The sequence below is a fragment of the Ochlerotatus camptorhynchus genome, unplaced genomic scaffold (genome assembly GCF_037179485.1).
Source record: "Ochlerotatus camptorhynchus isolate MF236.1 unplaced genomic scaffold, CSIRO-AGI_Acam_v1.1 ptg000433l, whole genome shotgun sequence".
Classification (NCBI taxonomy): domain Eukaryota; kingdom Metazoa; phylum Arthropoda; class Insecta; order Diptera; family Culicidae; genus Ochlerotatus; species Ochlerotatus camptorhynchus.
Genome location: NW_027040919.1, coordinates 1250238 through 1272822, shown reverse-complemented (window position 1 = coordinate 1272822; position 22585 = coordinate 1250238). Strand labels below are relative to the sequence as shown.

The 22585-nt window shown below is 42.2% G+C and overlaps 1 protein-coding gene across 1 annotated transcript in view; it reads right to left on the bottom strand.

Annotated features, from left to right (window-relative positions):
- Positions 1-66: 66 nt before the first annotated feature.
- Positions 67-22585, bottom strand: part of LOC135711502 (uncharacterized) — a 225088-nt gene continuing 202569 nt past the window's right edge. Inside the window, exons 3-8 of the mRNA XM_065234364.1 lie at positions 3599-4106; positions 3014-3227; positions 2127-2959; positions 1598-2067; positions 1415-1540; positions 67-1350 (exon numbers count right to left, since the gene is read on the bottom strand). Coding sequence (XP_065090436.1) covers positions 538-1350; positions 1415-1540; positions 1598-2067; positions 2127-2959; positions 3014-3227; positions 3599-4106 — 2964 coding nt within the window. The 3' untranslated portion in view covers positions 67-537. The remainder of the gene's footprint in view (positions 1351-1414; positions 1541-1597; positions 2068-2126; positions 2960-3013; positions 3228-3598; positions 4107-22585) is intronic.

The window sequence follows — 22585 nt, the reverse complement described above, 5'->3', positions numbered from 1 at the left end:
ACTCTGCATACCGTCAGGCGATGTTCTTTCGAATATATCTGAACTGTGGAACATGTTCATTATAGATTTCGAATTTGTTACAATTTTTATTCGCATAGTTTTCGGATTGTTTCACGATTGTTACACTTCTAGAATAATCAGAGTTAAAGATCTATAATAGTAATACAACAGAGTTTAATCGTTAAAATAGGATTAAAAATAACGTCAATTTTGCTTTATACACTTGTTTCTCCGCACATAAAAATGGGTTCATTCATCTCACGGGTGAACAGGACGTTTGGTGCATGATTCTATTTTTTTTTTTTCGATTAGATGATTAGACAAAGGTGTACATTTCTACATCAGCTTGATTATAAAACATACAGGTTTTGGATTTCCCCTTTTTCGGGCGGGAAATGGTCATCTCTAGGTAATCAAATGGCATTGATAGGTATCGCGAACGTTCTCTCCTCTCGCACTAGCTCACGCATTCACTCTAAGCTTAATATTTGCACATCAAGTTGATCACTGCTTCCGGAAAGCCTGCTCAGCCGGATACTACACCGTGGCGGCAATCGTTTCCCGGACCCATTGGGTGTTGGATGTAATTTTGTCATACATCCGGGGTCGTTCGACTCCATTCGGGGCGCAAGCGATTCTCCACGAAGCGACTCCAACCAGGGCCCACTTTCTTTCGGTTGGTAGGAGGCAAACGACCGGACTTCCGGCAAACTCCTCCTCACTGCAGTCCTGCTTGTGGTAAGCTGCCTCCGTGCACATGCTGTTCACCGTTGCAATCGAGACGTTTTCGCAAGGTTTCATATCGCTGATCTTGAGCTGCACCCGTTGCAGGTGATCCCGCTGGCGACTCCAACCCAACGTGTTGCAGTTGATCCAGACGGTTTGCTTCGTCTTGGATGGTTGAAAGCCGCTGCCGATGTAGTTCAGCGTGGAGATGTAGTTGTTCGTCTGCGGTGAGTTCTCCGGCAGAGGGTAGGGATTCTTGGTTCCACTAACCTGGACGGCTTCGGCTTTCGGGATTTGAGCTCCTTCGTCGGCGAATTTGGCGTTGTATTCGTTGGTGGAGAAGCGGGAAGATTCGGTGATTTCAGAGTAGTCATCGGACGTTTCATCATCTCCGGGGGCTTCGAAATACTGACGGAACTCCTTGATGCGCTTTTTCGGGAGAGATTTGGAGAACCGCTCGGCGTGGGGAGTCGGAGTGACGTTGTTGTCGCTGCGGTCGATGGTTTCCTTCAGCGGAATGTCCGGTAGGCAGATCGGGCGGACAAAGTCCGAGTAGATGACGGGGTTTTCCAGGCGCACCAGGGCAGCAGTGCTGCCTTCGACGGGAGATTTCACCATGCCGATCTGGAAGAGTGGAAAAATGGGTCATGAAAGTCCTCGAAGGAGGGTATTTTGAATGAGCAGTTACGATTCGTCTTCGTTGCGTCCATGGTGCATTGGAGGATAGGCGAACAGCTCCAAAAATGGCCATCCATGTTGCCTTTGCTTGTCCCTGGAAGCAGGACTCTGTAGTGAGGACCCAATCTGATGAGACCTGGGAAAATTCAGAAACTTAACCGACATACGGTTTGGAAGACAATGGACCACTTACCAAAGTTCCGTCGCACACGTGAGTGTCCGCGCGGAACAGTGCCACCATCCAGGGCCAATCTCCGGGTGCAGCCATTTTCGACAGTCCCATATTGGGATTACTCGGCAGGACAGACTGAACTCCGCACTCCAACTGGCCACAGCTTACATACAATGATTGCTTGCTCTGGCACGTGGTCCTCACAAAGGAAATCTCCGACGCCCGAGGGTCCAGAACACGCACGTAGCTGGTATTTGGTTCCGTGTCGTTGCGAATTTGCGAATAGTCGACCCTTTCGAATCCAAGGGCTTTACAGAGAGACTCGGCAACCGTATTCCGCACATAATCATTACCTTCCATCCCGACGGAGCACAGCTTACCGGTTGTGCCCTTTTCCGAAAACACAGCGTAGCCTTCCGAAAAGAACCGTGGCCGGTAGGGTACAATTGGCGATGGGAAGGTCAAATAAGTCACTTGAGGGGAGATTGAAACTGTAAACAGAGTGGAAAATTAGATCACATCCCCTGCCAAGACGGAAGAGTCAACTTACGACAATCCTTCTCATCGCTTCCATCAGGGCAGTCCATTTTCCCGTCGCAGCGGGCATTCTTCGCATAGCAAACTCGACCTCGACCGCAGTAGATCGCACCATACGGGCAAAACGTGCAGGTATTCTCATCAGACATATCTGGACAGTCGGCAACTCCGTCGCACAATCGTGAAGATAATGCATTCGACTGCAGTTCACCGGCGCAACCAGGACGGCTGTGGCACGACTGAATCCCGGTAGACTCCGGAAACCGCTCACAGTCCAAGAACTTCTTGAACCGTTCCGGCAGCCGATCACCACAGCCGCTCCAGAAAGCTTGACAATACTGCCGGCAGACCTTACCGGCAACTGGTTCCTCAATCCTTCGGTACTCGCACGGAGGTTGCAGCAGCCGACAGATAAAGTCAAATGCCTGCCGGAAACACTCCGCATCGACCAACTCCCGGAAAGAGATCAGATCCGCCTCGACTTCCTCAATCGAACCGTGACCGAAGAAGTTCGGATAGGTTGTCATATTGTAACCAACCGAGCGGCAGTAACTCAACCGCAGCGGTTCACACTTGCGTGGAGGTCGAGCGGTGGTAACGACTTCGTTGATTTCGTCATCCTTGCCACCAAGTGGCGAGGACGATGTTCCCGGAATATCATCGAATTGACCTAGGACTTCCTTGATGATCAAACTGGACGGATCGATGGTTAGGTTGCGGAAGTACCGCGGGTGATCGGAGATGATCTCTTCCATGATGATCGAGTGCAGATCGGCGGCGGAAACTAGTTCAGCGTATGGGTCAAAGTACATCGCAAAGTGCAGGGTTAGATCTTCGCCTTCGTTGCTGTAATAGATACGGTTAGTTTTTCAGCGGGTCTTGAAGAAGTGTCACACTTACCCATCCAGCGCTAGAATTTCACTTCCCTCATATGGTTCCCGAAGGTCAGAGCGTCGCATGATCAGGTTGATTCTTTCCCGATAGTCCCGTGCTCGGTGCTGAAATTGAGTCGTACTTTGGTCGGCCAGTTCTGGTGTCCAGTGATCCCCTTCGACCACCCGTAACCGTGCTCGGAATATCCTATCCGGGAGGGGTTCTGGTCGAAGGTAAGTGTCTAAAATATTTCGAAAGAGGTTACATTACGTTTGGATCAGGTAGTCGGGGAAAACGTAACACAATGAACCCACGTGAGTCCATCAAGCAAATGAATATGAGATGCGTATAAGGTTGGTGAAACGACGAGGTTCCCATCATTGGAGAACTTTCAACGTGAGGCACATGTGAAGAACATAGATAGACATAATAGACCGTGGGAGATTCGTTTCTGAAACACAATGTGTATCAGAAGGAGGTTTGATCGCGAAAGTAAAAAGTGTGTTAGACACGTGTCTTTCGCGCATGGTCATTTCGAAATGCTTTCTTCAAATCCATTACATATGACTTCTTCCAACTATTACGTCAATCACAGAAAGACAATATACTTACATCCCACATAGACAATGACCCCGGCAAACAGCAGTATCAGCAGAAACCCGGCGATCAACGCGCAGCCACACTTTTGATTGTCGCCGAGCTTCCTCCGTGTAAACCGAATGTCCGAGTCGCTCGAAAGGACCGAATCCGCCCGGCTGCTCTTGTTGTTGTTGGTGTTACTGTTGTGCTGCCGATGGTGATGATGGTGATGGTGGTGGTGATGATGCCCATTGGAAGACTTGTGATGCAGCCCGTTCCGATGGTGCTTGGTTTGACTGCTGTCCGAGTTCGATCGATGCTTGCGGGACTTTTCCGGACTGGATCCGACGCCACCACCGCCGCCGCCGCCGCCATGCGGGGAAGTGTCCAGGTTCAGATTCAGGTGGTTCAGGTGATGTGTGTGACCGTTGTGGTGCAGCGTTGGCGGTGGTTGGAGATCGTCGAAGTACGGATCGTCCTCCGGCGGCGGAGGCGGCGGAAGGGAGTCGCAGTCGTCCGATTCGGGATATTTTGTACTTTTCTGGGAAAGGAAATCAGAAACATGGAATGATCGTTAGCGTCGTTGAACTTGATGAACTTAATAGAATTTACATTGTACCAATGTATGTTAAGACAGACGTTTGGAGGGCCTCAAGGCTATGTTTCGAGGAAGTGTCATGGACTTGTAAGATGTATTCGGAAAGCTTCACGGAGAAAATCACAGGATTCCAAGAATTTCTAAGATATTGAACTAAAAACACAGTGTTCTTTTTGTTCGCATTTTCTCGAATCCACATTTAGTGATATACTTTAAGGTGCTTCCTTGTAGAGTGTTTTTTTTAGCACAATTCACAATTTCAAGATTTACGAGGTTTATAAATCTGCATCTGGGGTCACTTGATTTTTTCTTTATTGAACTTTAATAAAAAAAAATATTCCAATAGGCTTCTGATAAAATCCCGTTATTTCTTTGATATTCTTCCCATTATTTGTCTGGTCAACCTCAGCGGCCCAATTGACAGATTGTTCTCGTCACGATCGGTCGTTCTTTCGGTACTTTCGAGCTGTTTATTTTTCTCCTTTTTTCACTTCGTAGCAAGTCTACTTTTTTTCTAATCGGCGGGAAATCACTCGTGGCTGGCCATAAGGCTCCCCAACGCGAGTCATCGGAGTAGTGCTGGCTTTTAATAGCCATTAAATCCTAGAAACATATTTCTTGTTTTTCCATAAACCAAAGTCACCGGCTGGGGATAGCAGCTATTGGAACAAAAGCACGAGCTTTTGTCGGTTAGAGAAGAGAGTCGTCAGAACAATCTCGCACTTACAGTGAATTAGTAGTGAGTCACTGTTTGTTTACATCCCTCCCCGGGTAAAGTAGGCGCAGTGTTTCCGTGCAAATCTCCGTTAAAAGCCGTGCTTCACAGTCGGAATAGTCTTCGGTACAGGTCGGAGACACCCCAAGTCAGTTTTCGTGGTGAAATATATCACTCCGTCGACTGAAAACCCCAGTCCGATACAGTGAAAGCAGTTTAACTCAAAGAACTCACTCCCAAGAGAGCGGTCTCTCACCCGGTATATAACAGTGAGCCGTAGTGTTTTCGCGGGTGTTACGTTCTCCGGATAACTTGTGCATTAAAGTCACGAAGAAAAAAAGTAGAAGGGTCTGTGCCTAGGGGCACGGACGGAAGCTGGACGTAGGACCGCTAGTGGACGGAATAAATTGTGAAGAGCATTCAGTTTTTTTTAATTAATCAATCATCTATTATCTCAACTCATTCCGTTTTTGAATTGTAGGCGTACCAAAATTTTAGTCATCTATTTCAAAGAGAAAGTTGATTAAGAGAATCAATCAAAATCACTTGCACTGCACCCCTGCTTCCAAGTTTAGTTACACGATTACAACTCTGGAGAGCATTTTGTGTGGTCGTTGGGGGCTTGCGGTTCTGAATATGGACAAACAAGCACAGATAAATTCTTTTCCAACTCTTTACTGATGTAAGCTTGATGGCCCTGAAAAGCGCTGTTTTATTGAAGAGGACATCCATGGCCACTTACGCTTGGCGTGTTTAGTGTAGGTGACAGCACCACGGACCTCATTTTCCAGGAACACCTTCAGCACACCTCGTAGATCAGACCGGAGATACGTTTGACACCAGTGACACCACCACGGCGAGCCAGACGACCGATGGCGGTTTTCTCGAAGAACTTTGCGATTACGCTTGGCGCCTCCTTTACCAGACCTTTTCCTCCGTTGCCACGACCAGTCAATTGTTGCTTGTTAGGTGTGAAGGAGTGGACTAGCCACCACCTTCCTACTGCTGCTATTATTGTCCGAAGCGAAAATGAGCTAATGCCATACAGCAGCGCTCTTTTATATCTTTTCAGGTTACGATGTGCAACCAAGTGGTATAAAAGCTACAAAGACTCCTCCCATTATGAGTAGTAAGCTATCAAGTAGCGATACTGGCTCTTTTCCTTTTGCGTACACGGTGAATGACAACGACCCAAATTTGAGTTTAGTTCACTCATAATCGCCAAAAGTGCAGGAACTCAGCGATGAGTAAATTTGTCTCATGGTTTCCTGTGGAAAACCTAAAAATCTGCCAGAAAATGAGGAAATTGACGAAAATTTTATTCAGTCTCGGAGTAGTACCAATAGACTGAGTAAATCCAATCTTTACTTTTCTCAAATTTGGGAATTTTCCCCTGGAAAATCCTGGAAAAACCTGGGAAAACATTAGGCAAATTTACTCATCGCTGAGTTCCTGTACTTTATTTCTTATTTCTGAGATAACTAAACTCAAATTTGGGTCGTTCTCATTCGCCATGATATCACCTTGAAAGATATCGGCGCCGGTGGTTAGCGTGATTACCTCTCACCCCAGCGGGCCTGGGTCCAATCTCAGTCGGTGCCACCGGCATGTTCTAAGGCATAACATCTCTGATCACGCCTTCCTTCGGGAAGTAAAGCCGTTGGTCCCCGATTGAGTTGATGGGTCGATTGGTAGGGTCCAGGTGTGGGAGCTGCCTCCCTGGCGTCGGTAGCATTGGAGCTCAGTACGGAAAACAAATCCCGCGTCACTTTTCAATAGGTCCTATCTACCTTGATCGATTCTCTTCATCGACACTCTCTTTCGTAAATAACTCGGATTCACACATGTTTATTGCCGTCTTCGTCGAATTAGATGCTAGATTGTTGCTTATTCCATCGAAAATATCCGGCCGTGGCGATTCAAAGTTGATCAAGGTTGTTCAAAATAATGTGTACCCCTGCTTCCAGTTTGATTACATGAGCATTTTGTGTGATCGTTGGTTCTGAATATGGACAAACAGGCAGATGAATTCTATTCCTACTCTTTACTGTAATAAGCTTGGTGGCCCTGAAAAGAGCTGTTTTGTTGCCAACCTCCGAAACCAAACAGTGTCTCTGTCACTTCAAAACGTAGATGATTAGAATCTATGGCCGCTTACGCTTGGCGAACCCATGACCACTTACGCTTGGCGTGTTTAGTGTAGGTGACAGCATCACGGATCTCATTTTTCAGGAACACCTTCAGCACACCTCGTAAATCAGACCGGAGATACGTCAGACACCGCCACGGCGAGCCAGACGACGGATGGTAGTTATCTCGAAGAATTTGCGTTTGGTTCTGAATATGGCGATGAGGGTGCAAAATATTACGCAATTCCATCCTCCCTATTCATCGGAGGCGAATGCCACTTCGACTTGTTTCGTCTACTTACTACTCTCTGACGACTGTGCTGGGGAAGCAGCATATGCATGTAGGTAATTGGTGGATTTGTTTGTTAATTTGACGCTTTTGGACAATGCTGGACATTTACCAGTTTTTCAATAGTTTCTTGTTGAAAATCAACATTCGGAAGCATTGTTATCGATGCGTAGCCATATTTCTGATCGATTGGTGATAAAATTATTGAAATTGGACCAGGGGCAGCTGAGTTATTAACGTTCAAAATCTTTCTTAATTTGTTACATGTTTCATTTTTGGTTTTCACAAAGTGTACCCCATATAGAAATCAAAGACGTAGTCCTACGTAAAAAAATAAAAACAAATTGCCTATAAGGGGTTAAAATCGGACCACTCTATCTATCTGGTTTCCATTTCCCCCGTGTGAAAAAATAAATAATCAAAGTGCATCGTTGGGGGTAATTTTGCCCGCGGTCCACCGACCATGGCGTCAGCAGTGCACCCCTTACCCCTTACTGGGGACCCGGGTGAAGGTCTATCGAACAAATCTACACAAAACCTAATTAATGGAAGCTATGCTGGAAGAACCCTTACAGAGTACATGGACCCCAAAAATACCATCGGTGAGTTGACAATTCTGAGGATGGAAGGCGTCCACGGCTCACTTCCGAAGCACCCCTTTCTCCTAAGAACCTCCGTGGAAAAATGGATCGGCTCAAAAATAGAAGGAGCTTTTCCAGAGGGCAAAGGGATCTCCTACGCTCTCAAGGTCCGTAGCCCTGAACAAATCAAACGTATGCTGGCGATATCGAAGCTACTCGACGATACAGAAGTCAAAATAAGCAAACATCCTAACCTCAACTTCACCCGATGCGTTGTAAGCTGTCTAGACACTGTGAATCAACGACGATGATCTCAAGGCTGCCCTAGCTTCTCAAAAGGTTGCGGATCTTCACCGGATCACTCGAAGGGTTGGGGAACGACGGGAAAACACTCCCAATATCATCCTAACGATCGAAGGGACTACTCTTCCGGAATTCATAGACTTCGGCTAGCTTCGATGCAGGACAAGACGGTACTATCCGGCACCGATGTTGTGCTATAAGTGCTGGAGTTTTGGACACACCAGGGCTCGTGGCTAGCAAACCCAAGCAACACCATTTGTTTCTCAGCGAGTAACAACAACCTTAGTGTGACTAATAGACGGTCTAAATTAGGGACAACGCACCGCATATAAAACTTCATTGTACCTTAAAAAGCGCAGAAGGTGGAGTCTCTTTGCAACTTATGTTTGTGGCATAAGGTGTTGCAAATAAGGTGCATGTAACATGATATGTTAATGACACAAGTTGTAAATGAGGTTTCAACTGACTTAACTGCAATGTTTCACTAAAATATTTAAAACTGTACTGTGATGTTTTCGAATACATGTAAATGACATTCAAGTTAACCACATAAATGTATTGGATATTTTTGTGAGGTGATACGGAAAAAGCATACTGATGTTTTTATTCAGACTGCAAAATCAGAGATGACAATCGTAGAAAAAGTCATTGAATAAAAGTTTGATATTAATTACTTTAAAATATTGATAACTAGTCTTTTTTTTTCAAACGCATCTAGTTTTATGGTGAAATTAAACATTTTGCTTCGATTAAATATATACGCCTTCAAAAACTTATAAATTAATGCCACAAATTTGCAGCTCAAAAATATTTTGAAATAAAAATTGATCTGTAAAATAAAATATTTATATTCAAATTATTGGAAAACATTACAGCTGTAATAAGTATTACACGTTTTTACGTTAATAGGGTGTGAAACATGAATAAATTGAAAAATAAGCTTATTATGTTTTTTTCTGGTGGATTACATATGGCTGCCAGTCTTACCAACAGCATTCTAATTGTGTACATTGCGGGTCAACATGTTCAGTACAACCATATTTATTTGTATGTGTGGTTGTGTTTGCGAATGTGATTAATTTTTGGTTTAATTCTAACCGAATTAAATTAGCATGATGATGAGTTCTTAAAACTCAAAATCATGTTTAATAAAAGCAATAATCAATGATATGGTCAGTGGTCACTCTACATAATGTACCCAGGGACTTTTTCGGCTCTGTAAGGGAAGGCAGCGCTCTGTTGGGAGCCGATCACCGACAAGATATTTTGACAAGCTGGTAGATGCCACACCCCGTCACATCAGTGGGCAACTAAAACACATTTACCAGACCCCTAGCATAGTTAATTTAAAATAAATACTTTACAAGTAACAATCAATCAAGGTCTATTAAGTGGTCAGCTTTTTTAAACCAAATAAGCGTTTTTTTTATGCAGTACCGATAGATCCTATTAATTTTAATTTTTTATTGAACGCAAAAATGCTTAACAACTAATTTGAAGGAGTATTTAATGCATATATAAACTTAAACATATTTTTTAAATAAAATAAATGGTATTAATTTTTATCAATTTTAAAAATCAAACAATCAAGTAAATAAGTACATAAAATAAAAACAAATTAAAATAGCCGCAAACCCCTACTGTCTGATACTAAAAAATGATAAAACTTTCATAATTTCGTCATTTTTTAACAGAATATTTCTATCTATCCATTGCAATAGAACCGCAAACGTCTCAAGTTTTGTTGAGCATTGCAGTATTTAAAAAAAAAATATTTTGATTCTGAAAATATTATGAACTGAAAAAGTGTAAATTTTTGATTTTGGGGGTTTGAAAATCAATCGAAAGTTTACCGGTTCCATTTTTTTCAGTACGTTTTGATTTTTCTAATAGGAAACCATCCACAAATTATGTAAGGGTTTTTGAATGATCATTAAATCCCCCTCCCGTCCTTGTTAGACTCTGTTGAATTTGCAGTTCGCAACCCTTCCCCCGAAAGTCTTTCTAACATTTTAAAATGTTCAGAAGATTTAAGATGGGTAAATTTTTACATGCATTTGCGCATTTAATGTATTTGGAGGTATTTTGACATTAAATCACTTAAGATAAAATCAGGTTTTACACCTACTAAATTTTATGAATGAAAATGTCAACCCTCCTCTCCCCCCATTCCATTACTAAATTTGTAGATGATCCCAAATGTTGGAAAAAATATGAATAATCCAAGAAAATGATTTTTTCCAAAGATTTCATAGAAAATTAGCATGTAACAATACGCTTTCAATATCGTCGAAGAAAGTTGGACTCCCAACAAAAACCGAAAGGTTGATTTTCTGCGGCTTTGAGTCCATCTTTGTGCGATGATGTCTGAAAAAAAATGTAGTTACCCGCCAATATTCTTTAAAAAAAATGAAAAAACTTGAGCGGTTACAGATTCCAAAGACGGTCGTTGGAGATCAGTTGTGGGGCTCGTATGACTCCCGGAAACAAGAAACAAAAATTCAACTCCAAATAAATATATCAGCTAGCTGCTGCGTATCTTCAATTTCTGGTCAGTACATAAATCCTTGCTTTTTTACCTCTTGGTCGATCATAATATTACTATCAAATAATTAGTAAATGGGATCGATATTTCAACGCTAAGAGTTCATACTTTAAACCCTAAGGATTTAAACTCCCAGTTTATTGGGTGAGAATTAAAGCGATTTCACTACGTCGATTACGCAAAACCGTTAGACTTCTTTTCATAATCATCCAGTCATCATTAACTGATTTAAAAAAAAATAGCTTATAATTATAAAGCAAAGATTTCTATCGAAATTTTGACAAAATACAAATCAAAGCCTGAACAACATTACACCATAAGAAAATAGAGTCACCCAAAACGGTGAACTTAATATAGTTCTTTAATGTCCTGCACCGATCACAAATCAAAACGCCCTCTCATAACCATTAACAAGTGTAAAATTCTGAATTGATTTAATTTTTTAATGTTTGGAATATTTGTTAACATTTTCCATTATAGCTACATAATTTCGGCCGGTAGTGTACGGTTCGTCCAGATATAATCCAGCTCACTGAACTGTTGCAAACATGTTAAATAGTACGTTACAATAACGTAGCTATTTTTCAAGACATCATGAAAAGTTTACAACAAGTATTTTTTACGTTGCAGATGAGTGGATATTAAAATTAATGATTCATATTGAACTGCAACAACACCGCAACGATTTGTCAACATAACTGCACCATTACGTATTATCAATGGTATCCATGTTCCAGTTATGCTGAAATTAAGTAGCAAATGCGTAGTTTGAACAATCATAGAATTTGTTGAGTATGTGCGTGCTTTAAACGTCACTTGTCAGTAGCAATGTGACATCGAGTGGTAGCGGCATCGGTGCAGCTCCTCCGCCAGCAGTCATCAGGGTTCAGCATTATAAGCCACTAGTTCTGGCGATCCACCCGCTATTTGATGTTGTTTCCAGTTCGCCAGCAGTTCCGGCAAATACGAGCTCCGTCTCTAACGGACCCTCAACGGCCACATCTCCGTTCGGCGGTATCAATATATTTGCTGCCCCCAGCTCATTCAACAATCAATCTATCGTCACCTCAGGCTTCTCACCGTTCTATTTAGCCCTTTAGAACACCCGCTTGGTTAAGAGACTACGGCCACGCCAGCCGCTGTTGTCATCGTCTTTAGTCACCATCGTCCCCCGCCATCCGTAATCCTATCGTCCTCATCGCGGTCTTCCATTTCTTATGCAGATGTTAGCACATGCATTACAATTTCTCCGCTTTTGCCAATGTTGTCCAAAAATATTTTACAACATCAAAGTGACAAGACATATTTGAGCCATGGTAGATGCTAGATGGTCACAACAAACCTTAACAGTGACAACTTGATTCAGGTGGTTGCAAAACGAAGTTTGAAAACTTATAGATTCATACGCTTAATTGGAACAAGATTGCAAATAGGTTCTTCAACACATCTTGGTTCGTCAACTTTTTAGTAACATTTCGAAACAGTTGCTCAATAGGTACAAAAAACATATAGTTCACACTCTGTTGCACCAAAGTTTTAAGAAACATAATGTTTTATGGAACTCCCATTCAACAAACACAACACAAGTTAGATTTGTTGCTCAAGTGTTTCATACAATATCACGTAGCATATAACTTCATACCAATTTGAGTGTAACATGTTTGCTCCTCCCATTTGAGGCATTATTTGACAGGTCATCCAAGCAGTACATTGAAACAGTTGAGTTTCATTATTGTGACCTAAAGTAAATGAAGCAACAAAGTTGAAACTTTCTCGTATCAAGATGTATTCCCTGTACCATTTAAGGGATTTCTGGGCAACTTAAAAAGATAAATAAAATAATTCAGATGTTTTCTGTGTTGCTTGGGAACCAATGCTACATGTGGAAACTGAGCCCAACAGCATGAGACCGCTGAAGGACAACACTGCCAGACTCCTTGTTTTTGCACCAGGTGCAATATAGCCGAACACAGCCTCTCAAGCCGTAAACGCCCCGTGTACGTTACCGAAAACCAGATTCAAAAGATCAGAGTAGATCAAGGGCTCTCCTATCCAGCAGCCAAAAGGCTCTACGAACAGACGCATGGTACAAGCAGCTACGCTGGAGTTGCCTCTGCTGGCAAGGACCAAATTATCTCCGAACTTTCCGACAATCTTGCAATCATCCGTCTTGAAATGGAGGAAAAGGACAAGCGGATCCAAGCACTCGAAGCTGGCAACCTGATCCATGAACTTATGGCAAAAATCGATTTCCCTCTTGGAAGAAATTAAGAAGAAGGACGATCGTATACTCGCCCTGGAATAGGTCCTAGTCGAACGATCCAGGACCATCAGCGGGGACGATACGATTGAACACCTATCAGCCCAAGTTTCTTAACTCAATAGCACCATCGCCCTCAAAGATAAAGAGATCACCACACTGCGAGCAATTGTAGCCAAAATTCCGAAACACCGCAAAACTCCCACAAATCCAGGAAACTCTACCATGATCTATGATCTAAAATGATCCGCCATCCAATGAACTTCAACCATCCAAACCCCTAAACTCAGACCTGCGGGAGGCTCAACTCCGAAGCCGAAGCCGCAGCAACAACCCCAAAAAGGTAACTGGATCCCCAAAAAAGTTGCGCTCTCCAATCAAGAAAGACAAAAGGAACAACAACAACAACAACACCAGCAATAGCAACCAACCAACGGAAAAGAACAAACCGAAACTCAAACCCGGCATTGACCCTGACTCGCATTCGCTCTCATCAGAGCACTCCGACTACCCTATGAACTAATACAATTCTCACTGCACCATTTAACCCCCAACAACCTACAATGCACCCCACAATCCCACCCAACCAAGATAAAATGGTTCTTCAAAATGCGGAGTCACCCAGTTATGTAGCCGATACAAACGACATCATCACACCAACCAACACCAGCTGGATGAAGAAAACGGTGGAAGCCTCGGGCAGCTGGAGCCCCGTTAGTGCGGACGCTACGCCCCCATTGGAACTGGCGGACAACCTCCTTCACCCGAACGCTCTCCCCGTTACCGGGACGCACAAGGGTGGTATCACCCGTTCCCCGAACTGTTTCCCGTCTAGACCTTGGGACAAACGAGGCCCCGTTGGTGCGGAAGCCATACCCCCACCGGTACTAGCGGACAACCTTCGTTCCCCTTGGACTGACGGAGGAGGGACGGACAAGGGTAGAAATACCTATACCCCTGGAAGGACCATGAAAAGCTACGAAGACAATGTCAAGCAACTCACTCCCAGCACAACACATAGGAAAAAAGGACTCCAATTTCATACCACTACAACTCATCTGACAGTTTCGGGCCGCCCTATATGACCTGCTCTCTCATCACAGATTTGGATCATCGCTACTCAACCAACCGTCTTCCTCCCACAACAACAATAAACCAGCCACAAACAATCACCCCCCTCACAAAGTGCGGAAAACAAATAATCCAGAAAGAACTCCCGGACTTGCGGCAACCCTGCCAGCGATAGACTCTCTTCATCTGCCTCGTTCTGGTGAAGCCTCACCTATCATCGGACCTCTCGAATCAACGACAAACCTGCCAGTGCTGGACTCCTCACCGGCACCTTCCTCTGGCGAGACTACACTCGCTAGGACTCCGCATCGTCTAGAAATCCCTAAAGGTGCAACCGATGATAGAACCAGGCTTGCGCTGCAGTGGAATATAAATGGTTACATGAACAATCTCCCAGACCTTGAGCTCCTGGTACACGAAAACCCTCCTTTGGTTCTCGCTATTCAAGAGATCCATAGGACCAGCACCGAAAACCTAAATCGTACCCTACGGGGATCATATCACTGGGTATACAAAAGCAGTCCTAATATATACCACTCCGTTGCAATTGGCATCCACACATCGTCAACTTTCTTCCCGATCCAGATTCAGACCGATCTTCCGATTGTGATCATCAGCATCTATTTACCCTGCGGACAAATCCCGGACCTACAAAACAAACTGTTCGAGACGCTCAAGCAGATTGATGAACCTAGAATTATCCTCGGCGATGTCAACGGACATCCTCCGGCTTGGGGCAGTTCAAAGTGTGACTCCCGAGGTAAACTCTGGCCGATATCGCTGAATCTCTTGAACTTATCATCCTCAACGATGGATCAAACACGTACATCAGCGGTCAAAGGGAGTCCGCCATAGACAAATCAATGGTAAGTTTAGACATTGTGAGTCAACAGCTCTGGCAAATTCACGAAGATCCCATGGACAGCGACCACCGACCAATTGACATCTTTCTGAACGACCGTCCACCTGAAACATCGAGACGCCCAAGATTGATCTACGAGCTGGCGAATTGGGAAACTTTCCAGTCAGCGATAGATGCACGGCTTGAAGAGGCGATGCCGGAGACAATCTCCGACTTTGTATCCATGATTAATCGCGCATCCAAATCATCAATACCACGAACAAGTTCTCATCCCGGACGTAGAGCCCTCCACTGGTGGACCACTGATACAAAGACTGCGGTCAAAGACAGAAGGAAAGCGAACGAACAGTTGGGAGAACTTCCTAGAGAGCATCAACGCACACCAAACATCAGCGGAAATTTGGGGACATGTTAATGCCTTAAGCGGCAAAAGAAGAACCACAGGTATTGCTATCCGAGCAAACGGAACAATCACTGGTGAGCAGAGCGTCGTAGCAGACTATTTTGCCAATCTCTCCTCGCTTGGCAGATACGACCAGCATTTTATTAGGCGGCACGGAGCCTCCAACGAATCCTTAGCGCGACTGAAGATCCCTAGCGACCGTAGCGGCCTTCAAATCAATCGCCCCTTTTCCCCAGTTGAACTTAACTATGCGCTATCGAAGGGAAAAGGGAAATCTGCTGGCCCCGACGGCCTCGGCTACCCAAGTATAAAACACTTGCCCCCAACAGCGAAGCAAATCTTTCTGCACCTTCTTAACAAGATCTGGCTCAATGAATCCTTACCTAAATAATGGAACCACAGCCTAGTGGTGCCAATTCCCAAAGGTAAAAAGGTAAATGAATCATTAAACAATGACGATGTTCCTTAATAAGTAAAAAAAAATCTCCTTAAAATAGATCGGGTTGCTCCTTAAATTATTGATCAAAATATGTAAAAATCTTAAAATGCTCAGTAAATATTTAAAGTACGCTCCCTAAAATAGAGAAAACTGTACATTAAGGATTTGAAATGGCTCCTTAGTATGCACCGCTTTGCACCATTTTGAAGTGTAATTGTACCATATATCATCGGAAAAGCTGCTGTAGAAAGGTTAATAAGTACCATGAAATCAGCTGAAATGTTCAGTAAATCATTGTGTGCATTTGTGCATTTTTTACTGAACATTTCAGCTGATTTCACCCTGAACACCCTGCTTTCAACAACGGACATGATCTGGAGACGAACAACGATACTCAACATGGCAACGACCCAGCTTTCCGACAGAAACAACGTAAAAAAAACTTTAATATCTAATTACTGTATTATCGTAACTATTACTCAGGGGGGCCTCTAACACCCTCTTCTATGAAATAACCGGAGATGAATCAGCCTGCGGCTAAAAATCCCGATAAAAAAAAAAGAAAAAAATCCTTAGCGGCCAGTTTGTTCCAATATCTGGTCATCTTTACAGTGACTTAAGCCATTACCATGAATTCCTGTATTCTGAAAGACATTACCCTGACTGGATCGTTACTCCGAATTGCATTACTTTTATTAAAACCCCGAATATCAAAAGCATATTCCCAGATGGAAATGTTTCCTTCTTTATTATTATAACTTTATTGAATTTGAAAAGTTTTTGCTTATTTTCTGTAATGTCTTGCTACTTTTCTTTCAAAATGTCAAAGAGTTGAGATGGGTTGTAAGCAGGGAATCAAAACAGAGAGCACCAAAACGCTTGCGATGACAACCAGATAAAGTCTCTCTGTAAATTAAACTTAATTTCTTAATTTCTGAAACTGTACCATTAAAAAGAAGAAGAAGAAGGACTCATAGCATTAAATTACCAGTGTAATTCAACCCGCAACTGAAGCATTTAAAGAACAGAAAAAAGAAAGCGCATAAATTATACAAAAATTAAAAAAAAAACTTCTGAGAGTTTGCAGAACTATCTATCACAACATATGCAATGAACTCAACAACAGCCATTACCTCAGCACATTATGTAATCACGCTTACCACTACACCACCGGCACCGCTATATCTGTCAGCTGTTCTCTGAAAATTTTGCTAGTGTCTACACGGACGAGAGACTGAGTGACGACCATGCCCAACTGGCTGCCAGTTACGTACCACTCTCTGGCCAAACCATGGGCAGAATTGACATCAATCCCAAGATGTTTTCCAGGGTTTCCTCAAAACTCAATTCACCGTACAATTTGGGTTCTGATGGTATTCCTCAAAACGCACTTCGACAGTTTGCTGTCTCCACTGCTGCACGTTTTTCAGCGGCCCGTGGACGTCGGCGTTTTCTCATCCTGTTGGAAGCTAGTGCACATGTTTCCAGTACACAAGAAGGGTAACAAACAGGACGTTGACAACTACGCTTAGCGCTGTTGCTAAATTGTTCGAACTCGTTGTTACCCAAGTAACAATTCAGCAGCTACTTGGCATCCACTCTGATTTATGATGGTTTTATAACGGAAATAAACAATCCATTTAGTTTAAATCCAGCATTTCAAAGTGTAAAACATTTCTGGTTAGTAATTCAGCTTATTACTGTTTTAAAAACCTTTCATAGTCTGTCGAGAAAGTTGTTTAAAAAATAAATTTAAAGCAGCTCTCAATACCTCCACAAAACTGTTCTGTAAATCAACCATAACCTTCATTAGTTATTGTTTATTAATGCCTTAATAAAATACTCTATAAAGTTGTTCTGTCATTATAAAAGCAACCATAAAACAATTAGGTTTTAAATGAGAGCAAAAAGCATATATTGTTGTTGTTTAGACTTGTTAAAGTGTATCATAAAATCCCCAATTACTATGTTTCCAAATTGAACTCAAAAGTTGGATTCTCATAGTGAATAAAAGCAATATTTATGACAAGGAAATCTCGAAGAGTAGACGAAGTAGGATGAAAAATTCAAGCAATGTTAACGACCGAAGGGAAGTCAATTTCAGCAACGACTGGCGTTTGCATAACGTTCTGACCGGTGTTGACCGTCTCCTTTATGAAACAGTCTAAAAACAAACCAACCTTCTCCAGATCGCACGAACGAAATAATTTGCATTTATACCTACAGCAAACCGTTGAAACTGTCAGTAAGTGGAGATTGGCTAGTTTCTGATTCATAGCAGTAATTTTAATCAGCGCAAGTTTCGAAATTTCATTCAAACGTACTTAATTTCAACTGCATCGTTTGATAGTGCACTTCGGGAATCATCTGGAAGAAGGGGATATTTTACCGGAATGATAGTGCTTCCAGATGTAATTGTTGCGAAACATGTGAAATGTTGCAAAACAGTTCCGCACACTTCCTTAGTAACTGCTTCAAATTCAGCGGGAGAAAATCCTCTGGAAGAACGCTGAAGTAAAACCAACCGGTGGAAACTAACGATTTTAAATTGGTTCACTACTTGACTAGTCGATCGGTCCCCAGAGATGCCAGATTTTTTTCTATACAATTCCGTAGATTTATTCAAATCTACGGATTTATACGGATTTTTTTAGTCGAAGGTAATATCTTTTTGTTTTTTAGTTCTAAGGTGATATTTTACGTAAAATGATAAATAGATGAAAGAACTTTTGAAAAACTACTAGCGCAATTGTGACGTCGGACTACGTGCTCTTATATAATAAATGTTATTTGTTAACTGTAGAAGGACTTGTGTTTTGTGCCGGAAAAGGAATTTGAGCGGGGTTCTCTCTGTTTATACTCTTTAGTATGACTATGATTGCCATGAAAAGAAGCTTTTGGTATGAATTTTATTTGGGACATGTTCAGAAATTAACTCTTTTTTCAAAAATCTTGGTGGCCCTGAAAAGGGCCCATGGTAGTACAGGCATGAATACCATAATACTGTTACACCTGTAGTTTTTGGCATACTTTCACTGATTGATTCCTGGGGATCCTTGTTCAGCCATAGCAAGATGTGCGCGTGAGGACTTCCACGGTGCTGAAATTCAATCGTGTCAATTAGCTTGTTGAAGTACACACAGCACATGACTGGATCATGATTGAGTCCTTCTGACAATCGATGTAGGAGATTCAACAAATGGGGCCACTTCATCTCATTTGAACTGAGTGTGAGGAACATCGTAGGATTTCCCAATTTTCGCAACATGGTGAACAAATTTATCTTCCTTTGTTGTCAATACTGTACTGAATTCGGTATTGATTTGAGGAAGGATAGATTTCGCTCAATGCACTGCTCCATGAATAAGGCGCTCCTTAATGTTGACACGTGTAATTTTTACGGTCCCCGTGCACTTAAAAGTGCATTGCAAGCCTTCGGAAACTCTAAGGTGAAGAACTTTCATTGTCATATACAACAAATTTTGTGGATTGGCCACACGCCTGTCTTGACGACGAGTTTCACTGGATGCCATCATGAAATATGTTAAAGAGTCTGAATTTCAGACGACATCTTATCCATTTGACAGGTCTTCTGCTTGATTGGAATGACTTTTCCTATGATTTTGACAGATAATTGATTGTTCCAATTTTGACATGTCTCTTTATAATTCAGGCTCTTTCAAATGTGTCACCCAATGTCAATCACCCACTTGAATTTCCATAGATGGCCGAAACATATGGCAGGAAAAGCTATCTCTTCGCCGTGCTCGTTATATATTAATGACAGAGGAACTCTGTTTTGCGCGGGAGCGATCTCCAGGCATTTGTCCTCATTCCAAAGGAGCGTTTCCTGTTGCCCAAGCAGCAATTCTGGCTCATTATTCACGACAACGGTCTCCAGCTCAATTTGAGGATCCACTGCAGGGGTTTCAAGACCATATATGGCGATCTGATCAATTCTGATCCCGTCGGCGGTACAGTGGTGTCGTAATCTAATAAGAAAGCCACGCTTCAACCTAAAGCCGGACAAGTACGACGACTTATGCATTACGTGCTTTTTGATGAACACGTTGAAGGCCTGATCATCATCGAGCTGGCGGGGAAGAGAGCGTCGTCTCTCTTCCACAACGCAAACGGTAGAACAACATTCGAGCAAATTATCAAATAACTATCATATGACATATGTGATTTCGTTCTAATTCCTCAATTTGGAATAAATTAAACCATTTCTGATCAAAAATGTTATTACTATGACATCGTTGCTTGCTATTTTCAGAATTCTCACAAGCACAACATCAGCAGCTCTTATTATGAGAAACACTAAAATACATACATTCATGACGGCCTTCGGCAACAGTGTCGTATGACAGAGCCTGTCGTATGACATTTAAGTTTGGCGCTGTAATTTGGAAGCTTGTTTTGCAAGTGTTTGAAGCAAAGGCAGTAGATTATCATAAAAAATGTGTCGACTACGTTGACCACTTACAATACTGATCTCGACACAACTTTTATTCGCCTTCACACGGCAGCGTCGAAAAATTTTCTCTTCAAGCAAAGATTGACAATATATTATGGGAACTTTCGGCGGAGTGAAGAGATAGTACGAAGGCCGCCATGTTTTACGCACAGTCTGACGTTTGCTTACGCTATATATCTCATATGAAGGAAGAGCTACAGAGTCGCCGTCAACTGCAATTCTATCAAAAAGCGGATAAGTGAGCAAGAAAACGGTTGACAAGTTACAGGGGTGTATTTTACTTTATGCTTCTTTCCCTTCAGAATCAGATTATACTCCAGATTGTAAAATTCGATTCTGAAGGGAAACGTACACTGAAAAAAAAATCCGTAGAAACTGTACCGAATTCCGTAGATTTTTCCTACGGATCCGTATTTCCGCAAAAAATTGTAAAATCCGATCTTGGCATCTCTGGGTCCCAAGCAAATCGATTAACTACCCCATTATAGTCAAAATTCTATTACTACACTATGTTTGTTTTGATTCGCTATGAAAGTTTGACAGATAAAATGAGGGGTTAGTGGATTTTCCTATGTTTCGAGGGGTGAATCGATTAGCTTGGGACCGAAGATAGTACCAGAACTGAGCCAAAAAGTTGAGCACGTTTCTTCGGGACCTACTAGTTTTAGAGTTACCTCTATGGTAAAACCAACAATCAATACGAAACTAACGATTTTAAATTGGCTCACCACTTTAGTAGCCTATTGGTCCCAAGCAAACGATTAACGTACCCTATTCTAGTTGAAATTCTATTACTACACTATGTTTGTTTTGATTCGCTATGAAAGTTTGACAGATAACATCAGGGGTGTATGGATTCATGCAGAACATGCAGGGGTGAGTGAAATAGCTTGGGACTGCTTGGGACCGTTGTTCTGGTACTGAGTGAGCCAAAAATAATAATGATTTTCTTCGGGACCCAGTGGTCTTAGAGTTACCTCTATGGTAAAACCTCGTTGCAATGATCAAACAACGCAACTATCGAAAGATAAACACATTTTGACGTTTAACTTCTTGCAGGCAACTTTGCCTCCATAAATGCTGCCATTAATCTGAACGGGATAGGATCAAGCAAAATGGCTTTAGATAAAAACAATTCAGTCAGGAAGTTTTCTTCAAAAAAGCTATTTTAAAACCTTATGAATTTGTTAGGTATTTCATTAAAGCAAAACAACTTTTTCACAAATGGCCTATGCGAACCAACTTTTAAGCCACCGCCATATTACAATTATTTAGTTTGATTTTTACAAACTTCGTTTTCAATGTGTATTTCAATGGATATAACTTTATTTTGGTCAATTTTGGAATGAGCAGATATTTGAAATACGATCATCATAAAACATACCTCGGCTGAGCTTAATGATCAATCTGAAGAATAATTAATTTTTCTTCTCGATTAAAAATAATCAGTGAGATCAACGTTTTCCGAGGGCGGACTTATTTTTTTCAATGTTTTCAAGTACATTTCACATAAGATTTAATATGGCACCTTTAACTTGGCCACTTTATGAGAACAATTTTAATAATTTTGGAAATTGAATAGGCTTTTTATATGATCAGTTTATATTTCAATTATATTGGTAGGATCGGATGGTATTTTTGAATCCTTTTTTATCTTGTTTGATGATTTGTCTAGTGGATTCAGCAAGCGGCTAAGAGAAATGGCTTGAAAAAGGTTTTTATTGTTGCCAAATAGCTTTTATTGTAGCTTAAATACGGGTTTCAAATGGTTCTCAATACGTTCGTCATACAACCTTTTTGCAGTAAATCAATCTTGAAGAGCTTCGAAAATAAATATACCCTTCAGAACCTTCTCCAGGATGGGCCAACTAGACAGATTCTAGTCTTAATGAGGTTTGGTGGATGCATCAATGGGAAAGTAGCCTTGACCAGGGTTTTATGAATGTTGTTTTATAGTAGCTTTGTATTACTTCATAAAACTTAAAATGTCATTTGGGTATGGAACCGTTACTCGCTCACTGTAAGCTGTATATTAGTATCGACCAGCATGGTTTCATGGCTGGTCGCTCCACTGCCATTAACTTGTAGGTTGGATTGTGTTCCGACGGATGTCATTTATACTGACTTATCTGCTGCCTTCGATAAATTGAATAACCGCATATCAATCGCAAAACTGGACAGGCTTGGTATCCACGACTGCCTTTTGCATTGGTTTCAGTCGTACCTCACCGATCGCTATCTTACTGTTGTCATTGGTGATCACCAGTCCCGTTTGTTCGATGCCACGTCCGGCATACCCCAGGGTAGTCACTTGGGACCGCTGATTTTCCTTATTTACTTCAACGACC